The sequence below is a fragment of the Mytilus trossulus genome, chromosome 13, assembly GCF_036588685.1.
Source record: "Mytilus trossulus isolate FHL-02 chromosome 13, PNRI_Mtr1.1.1.hap1, whole genome shotgun sequence".
Classification (NCBI taxonomy): Eukaryota; Metazoa; Mollusca; class Bivalvia; order Mytilida; family Mytilidae; genus Mytilus; species Mytilus trossulus.
The window spans coordinates 17,887,879-17,896,442 of NC_086385.1; the positions used below are offsets into that span (position 1 = coordinate 17,887,879).

Here is an 8,564-nt window from a genome sequence, read left to right on the forward strand (position 1 = left end):
AGCTTCGAGATATATAAAAAATATAAAATATGATTTATTTTTTTGGTCAATTATTTATGAAAGTGAAATAATGAAATAACAATTCGCCAGTATGGTTCAATTTTATCAAACTAAGCTATTATAACATATTTATGATAAATTATTCACTTGTAACCAATCTAATTCGCATTCGTGTGAACTTCAATTAGACCCCATTAGCTTGAAAAAGATAACGCATGCATCTTGAGTTATTTAAAAGAAATAATGTCAACATTAAAAGAGAAACAAAGGTAAATCATTTGATTGACTGTTTCAATACACAAAAGAAACATTCTTATACAAGTAAAAACGAAATTTTTAATCTGTAATATGAAATAAAACTGACATAGAAAAATGAAATTGCACGAGTTGATATCTATATTTATGTTTATAACGCTTACATGACCATTGGAGGTGTTCGGGTGTCAACTCAATAGTTTATAAGATACAGTACTGAATTAAATAACTCAGTCTCAAACTATTATCACTTATTCTACCTTCAATGTTTGTCTCAAAGTTCCGTATAAACTTACTATAGTCTAACGGAGTTCCATTAAAAGTTAATAATTCTGGTTTTGGCAAATTAAACCCTTCGTGAAGTGTAGATGCTAGGCGTTGAAAAGCCGAATCTATGCTAGAAACACTTACATCCGAAAATCCAGACTGAGCACTGATTCCCTGTGTACTGTTATCAATTCTCAACTTTGGAGACAATTATCAAGTTCTGGAGGAAATTCTAAAATTGTGCCGAATTTTGACTATTTGTTAAAAAGAAAATGGCTACCGATAGACGGAAAGAAGACTGTCTGGACTTCAGTGATGTAAAACGGACTCGTAGTACGAATTTAGCGCAGCTTACTAAATTGTACAAAGAATTGGAGAAGAATTTAATTTCATATGAGAACGTGGAACATGCAAAACAATTATATTCAAAGTTATGTGAAAGGTTTGAACAATTTAAGTTAGCACACTTACAGTGTTTAGATTTGTGTACACAATCAGAAGTTATAGCAAATTTGGAAGTGAACTATGAACGTTGTCATGAGAACTTTGTAGAATTCCGGGATAGATTTTCTCAGTATATCGCGAGTGAAAAATCGCATGAAGAGGAAATACCCGAAGAAAGTGATACAGTTTCAATTGATAGCAGTTTGAGTTCACGATCTTCAGTTTCATCACAATCTAGATTTCGCAGTGCCAAAGCTAAGCGGCTAATCGCAGAACTTAAACTCAGGAAATTATCAGAACAGCATGAACTAGAGCGTGCACAAATAGAAATTAAATTTAGACAACAGGTATTTAATCAACTATCCGAGATGGAAGAGGCCAATATCGAAGAATCAGTGTGGCAAGAAGCAGTGGAAGAAGACACAGATAATACCAGTGGAATCGTGAACATTCGGAACATTTCGCAAACAGTCTCGCAAACATTACAGAGCTCTGTTCCTGCGAGTGAAAAGTGTATTAATATGAACTCTCTTTCCGGACAAACTGCAGCAAATGATAAACCAAAGATGAACATTAATAACAGTACACAGGGAATCAGTGCTCAGTCTGGATTTTCGGATGTAAGTGTTTCTAGCATAGATTCGGCTTTTCAACGCCTAGCATCTACACTTCACGAAGGGTTTAATTTGCCAAAACCAGAATTATTAACTTTTAATGGAACTCCGTTAGACTATAGTAAGTTTATACGGAACTTTGAGACAAACATTGAAGGTAGAATAAGTGATAATAGTTTGAGACTGAGTTATTTAATTCAGTACTGTAGAGGTGAAGCCAAGTGTTGTATAGAAGATTGTGTATTATTAGATTCTGATGAGGGTTACAAACGTGCTAGGGCAATATTGTACTCCCGATACGGTAGGCCACATGTAATTGCTGGATCATTTATTGAAAAATTAGTGTACGGCGCTCAGATTAAAGCGTCAGATATTGAAGGTTTATCTAAATTGGCATTAGAAATGCAAAAATGTGAAATCACATTGTCTCAGTTAGGTTTTAATTCAGATATTGATAATTCTGAAAATTTAAGGTGTATTGTTAAACGCTTTCCAATGCATATGAGAACAAAATGGGTCGACATTGCTCATTCAATTAGTGAGTCTGGTAGAGAACCCCGTTTTTCTGACTTAGCTAAATTTGTAGACGAAAAATCACGCATTGCTAGTTCTATGTATGGGTACGATCTTTGTAGAGAAAACAATCAGAACAAGACTGATAATAGGGTTTTTACAAGTAAACATCATAATAATGATACAGTTAATAGTAAGGTTACTACGTTAAGTACTCAAAGTTTAAATAACACAGCTAAATATGAGCACAAATGTAAATGTTGTACAGGTACTTGTGTAGATTTGACAGCTTGTAGCAAATTCAAGTCAATGAGTTTAGATGATAGGTATAAATTAGTACGCATGTTAAATTGTGTTATAATTGTTTAAAAGGAAAGCATTTTGCTAACAATTGTAGAAAACCAAAGGCATGCACTGTATCTGACTGTAATGTTAAGCATAATATTTTATTGCATAGTTGGTCTAAGCCCGGTTTTGATCATGCAGCTACTCAGCCTTCAGTTAATTGCGCAGCTACTAAAGGTTCTATGATTAAGAACTGTTTAGGAATTATTCCTGTCCTCGTTAAGGGTCGGAACGGTAACTCTTGCAAAACATTTGCCTTGCTAGATGACGGAGCAGATAAAACTTTATGTGATGAACGATTACTTCAGAAATTAAATATAGCCAGCAAGCCGGTCACTTTCGAGATGTCTACTGTCAGCTCTTCTGGTAGTACAATTCACGGTCAAGAAGTTGACTTACAAGTAAAAGCTATTGACGGAAATGATAACGTGTCGTTAAAAAAGGTCTGGTCAGTTAAGAAGCTTCCAATTTCTACTCGATCTGCCGCAGAAAATGTAGATATAAGAAAATTGCCGTATTTGGCCGATATACAGATACCCTCTACTGATTTAACCGAGGTCATGTTGTTAATTGGTACAGATTCACCTAACGCTCACATTCCGTTAGAAGTAAGGTCCGGTAACGAAAACCAACCATATGTAATTCGCTCACGCCTCGGATGGGCTATTCGTGGTCCTATTGAAGATACGCATGCGTCAAACGTTATAAATGTACATTTTGAGGAGGCAAGGGATGTTTTGTTGCAGCGACAATTAGAATCGATGTGGACCTCTGATTTTGATGATAGAGCACGAGAAGACAAGAATGGCTTGTCTATAGAGGATAAAGAGGCTATGAAAATGATGGAATCATCTATAACGCAGGAAGATGGCCATTTCAAGCTCGGACTACCTTGGCGCGATAGAGAGACCACGCTACCTAATAACATGGTTCTTGCACATGCCCGCTTACAACAATTGAAACGCAAATTGTCAAGTAATGAGACGTTACATAAAATGTATACGACAACTGTCAATGATTATATAGAAAAGGGATATGCCAAGGAGGTGACTAATATTGAGTCTAAATCAAAACGTGTTTGGTATTTACCTCATCACCCAATAACAAATGAAAATAAACCTGGAAAAGTTCGTGTAGTATTTGACTGCGCATCGAAGTATCAAGGAATTTCACTTAACAGCCAACTCCTACAGGGGCCCGATTTAATGAACAGTTTAGTAGGTGTAATTATCAGGTTCAGACAAGACAAAGTAGCTCTAGCTGCCGATATTGAAGCCATGTTTCATCAGGTACGTGTTCGAGAAGACGACTGTGATGCGTTGCGGTTTTTATGGTGGCCTAACGGGAATTTAGATCAGAAACCTAAAATTTATTGTATGAACGTTCACTTGTTTGGGGCTACATCATCGCCAAGTTGTACTGCATATGCACTTAAACGTACGGCAAGAGATTATGCACATTTATTTGACCAAGAAGTTGCGCTAACTGTAGAAAGAAATTTCTACGTCGACGACTGCCTGAAATCTGTACCATCAGAGCAACAAGCTATTAAACTCGCTACAGACCTGCAATCAATGTTAAAAATGGGTGGTTTCCGACTTACAAAATGGCTCAGTAACAAAAGAAATGATTTGAATGCAATACCAGAATCAGAACGCGCTTCATCGGTAGTCAGTCTTGGACCTAGTGATATGTTGCCAAGTGACAAAGCCTTAGGTGTTATTTGGGATGTGAATGAAGACAAAATCAAATTTAAAGTAAAACTGTCAGACAAACCTCTGACAAGGCGTGGTATACTATCAGTCGTTAGCTCCATATTTGACCCTCTTGGACTGGTTTCTCCAGTTACACTTAGAGCAAAAGCTATTGTACAGCACTTATGCAAAGAGAAGTTTAGGTGGGATGAACAAATTCCACAAGAGTACCATGATAAATGGAAAAGTTGGGTGAAGAACTTGCCATGTTTAGAAAATTTGTCCGTAAACCGTTGTTTCCTACCACGAGATGTTCAACATGTTAAAAATGTACAATTGCACATATTTAGTGACGGTTCAGAACTTGGATATGGCGCGTGTGCATACCTCAGGGTCGTTGATGAAAATGACAGAACTACGTGCTCTCTTATGATGGGAAAAGCTCGCTTAGCACCAATAAAACAGGTTTCAATACCAAGACTGGAATTATCAGGAGCTGTTACTGCTTGTCGTTTGTATGACATTTTGTCGGATGAACTCGAATTAAAGCTAAATAAGGTTACTTTCTGGACAGATTCAACGATTGTGTTAGGGTACATAAGAAATACGTCACGACGATTTAAAACATTCGTAGCAAATAGATTGAGCGTTATACAAAATACAACATCACTAGATCAGTGGCGTCACGTTGACTCCAAACAAAACCCTGCTGATATAGCGTCAAGAGGCATTGACGCCTGCGATAGGAAAAATCTTGATATTTGGTTGAACGGTCCAAAGTTTCTTCATAAAAACTCCGAGCACTGGCCAAGGAACGTACTGGACGAAGAACTAGGGATATCTGAGACTGATACGGAAATCAAGAAGGAAATAGCTGTACATGCTACAACCACTAATGCCATCGACAATTTGTTAGGATACTTCTCCGACTGGATAAAACTCAGACGAGCTATTGCATGGTTTAGGAGATTTAAGATTTATTGCAGAAATCGTTACCTTGGACATCATTTGCCGTGTAACAATGGTAAACTTAATGTAACAGAACTTAGGGAGGCAACCGATGAAATATTAGCACATGTCCAAATGAGTTATTTTTCAGATGAAATAACAAACTTGAAGAAAGCAAAGCCCGTGAAAAAAGGAAGCCGTATTGCTTCTCTCCATCCTGTTTTGGTTAATGAACTTATCCGATCAAAAGGTCGCCTAAATTATGACTTAAGCACTTGTCCCGTGATACTGCCAAACAAACATCACGTAACTACGCTTATAATCCGTTATTATCACGAAACCACGGGACACGTGGGAAAACAACAGGTGCTTGCAGCTTCTCGTGAAAAATATTGGATATTGAAAGGATTCAGTGCTGTGAAGACAGTTATCGATCGTTGCGTACCATGCAAACGACAACATGGTCCGTTTTGTAAACAGCAGATGGCACCACTACTCGAGGAACAGATGACTGCAGACAAACCTCCTTTTACCTTTGTCGGAGTTGACTATTTTGGTCCATTAAACGTTAAACTTGGACGGTCAGTTGTTAAGAGATATGGATGCCTCTTTACGTGCCTTACAACAAGAGCGGTTCATATAGAAATAGCACACAGTTTAAATACGGATTCTTTTATTTCAGCCTTTCAACGCTTTACAAGTAGACGAGGCATTCCCGAAAAGGTCTACAGTGATAATGGAACAAATTTCGTTGGCGGTGAAATCGAACTTCGAAAAAACATTGAACAATGGAATAAAGCAACTATATCAAATTATATGCTACACAAGGACATTATTTGGACATTTAATCCACCATATGCAAGTCACCGCGGTGGTGCATGGGAACGAATGATTCGTTCAACAAGGAACATTTTTAAAGCACTTATCAATCAACAACTACTTAGCGATGAACAATTACTGACATTTATGGCCGAAACTGAGCGTATTATGAATGATAGACCGATAACAGCAATAAGTGACGATTGTCGTGATTTACCCGTTTTAACGCCAAATATGCTATTATTGATGAAGAGCAACACGTCAACACCACAAGGTGTGTTTGACAAAAAGGATATATATGCAAAACGATGGTGGAAACAAATACAACACCTAGCGAATGAATTCTAAAAACGTTGGTTGAGGGAATACTTACCTACCCTACAACAAAGAAGCAAATGGCAGAGGGAACAGCGAGATGTTAAAATTGACGATATTGTTTTAGTGGCTGATGAACATTTACAGAGAGGACAATGGCCTTTAGGTAGAATAGTCGAGGTCACAAGGAGCCGTGATGGTCATATCCTTAGCTGCGTGGTCAGAACTAGTCAGTCACAAATTTTAAGACCTATAAATAAACTATGCGTACTCGAGTGTTCTAAATAGAACTGGTTTTTTTATTGGTGACAAAATTGTATTATATTTTTCTAACTGTATTAAGAAATTATTTGGTAATTTCATTGTGGGGAGTGTAAGATTTGAAATATTCAAATTTTAAATATAAGTTTATTATTTATTAAATGTTTAACTAACATATTCATTTATTCTTGTAAGAATAAGAAACACAGTTTTTACTATTTATTTATGAAAGCGCTAATGTAACGTTGCGCTCTTTTGAACAACACATTTTCCCGTTTCTGTTTTATGACGTTACGCCTTTGACGTGCGCTTCGTCGTCTAGACTTTATTTTGATAACATACGGATGCACGTGCACATTATTCTATTAGACAGATCAAAGTTGGTAAGAAACTTTTTATGTATACTATCTTTTTATTATATCAAAACTTATTTAAAGAGAGAAAACATTGTGTACTATTTATTAGAAATATGCGTAACTTTTAATTATTATTTTAAACGTAATTTAACTTACGAGAGAAATTATGGTACATGAATGAAATGGTTTTATTGTTTGTTTAGTTTAATATGAATACTTAAACATGTACATCTTATTATAATTTATGTATTTTATTTATGTGAAATTATTCTTTATTTGTAGAGAATCGATTGTTAGCGACCAAATGATTTTTATAAAAGAATAAAAGAAAGATACATGGTTAACTCGCATACTCATCTCTTCGCCCTAAGTTAAACTTTATGTGATTCGTACAGCGTCTAAACTCAAATACACACGACACAAAGTTTCGTACTATCGATCACATGCCCTGAAATTGTATATTTAGACTTACTATAATTTGGATAAATGTTTTACATTCTTATCAATCAAATACGAGAATTCATTTCAAATCGGTGAACATGAATTTGACCGCTTGTGCCCCTTAGTGTACTAATTCATTTCATCTCAGTGTTTTTCTAGAGCCAGAATCATTTTGTCCTGGGTTTTTTTAGTTCAAATCTTGTCCGTGTTTATAACGAAAATGTTATCAGGTTTGAAGACATTCTAGACCTTTGAAACTATACTTTTTTACACTGAATGAATTGCTATAACTCTTGCCGTGTGTTTTTTTAACAACATAAAAGTATTTATTCATCTAATCTTGCTTGTTACAAGTTTCACCAAGAGTCCAAGCTTCTCTTGATATACCCTGTTACACTCCACTGATTATCCAGGGAAATAAACAGCTGATCCAACTTATTAAGTAAAAAAATAATATAAAGTTGTATAGTTGTCTTATGCAGAGATTTATCAATGCTAAAAATTATTTCTAATTGACAATAATATTCGACATCTTGATTTATATGCATCTATTCTTTTATTAAATTCATTTTCAAAAATGCTAAAGACATCATCAGTTTTTGTTCTCTGCTCGGATACATAGTATGACATATATATAGAAAAACGTAATACTGTGTTTTAGTCATTCATGTTACTTATCAATTATTTGTCACACATTTAAAGTTTGATTGAAAAAATAATTATATGAAAATATAGAATACACATTACAACAAATGAATTATGAGCTTTAGTGAAATTCCAGAAAAACGAAAAAGTTTTTAATTGTACGAAAATTAAGTTCTTGTAAGTTGTCAAAAAATACATTTCAGACATCAAAGTGGCAAGAGAAAAAAATTCTAATAACATGCGGTTGATAATTGATTTTTATCACACAAATACTATAAAATATCCCTTGTATTTATTTAAGGCTCAGTTTCACGCTTACCAGAAAAAGAATCTTTATTTACATATTAACACATCAAAATAATCCTAGTACCTTTGATAACTATTTACACCACTGGGACGATGCCACTACCCCGAGGGTATCACCATCCCAGTAGTCAACACGTATGTGTTGACATGAATATACTTCGGTGTTGACATGAATATCAATAATGTGGTCATTTCTATAAAATTCCTGTTTACAAAATATTTTTTCGAAAAACTGGAGATTTTCGTATCCTAGGCATAGACCTCAGCCGTATTTGGCACAACTTTTGGGAATTTTGGATCCGCAATGCTCTTCAACTTTGAACTTGTTTGGCTTTATAAAT

General features: G+C 35.3%; 1 protein-coding gene across 1 annotated transcript; it reads left to right on the top strand.

The window, feature by feature from the left end:
- The first annotated feature begins 794 nt into the window (after nucleotides 1-794).
- LOC134694146 (uncharacterized) lies at nucleotides 795-6,247 on the top strand. Its single transcript, XM_063555143.1, has 2 exons — nucleotides 795-2,419; nucleotides 2,551-6,247. Exons 1-2 carry the CDS (start codon nucleotides 795-797, stop codon nucleotides 6,245-6,247), a joined length of 5,322 nt encoding a protein of 1,773 aa, XP_063411213.1.
- The last annotated feature ends 2,317 nt before the right edge of the window (nucleotides 6,248-8,564 follow it).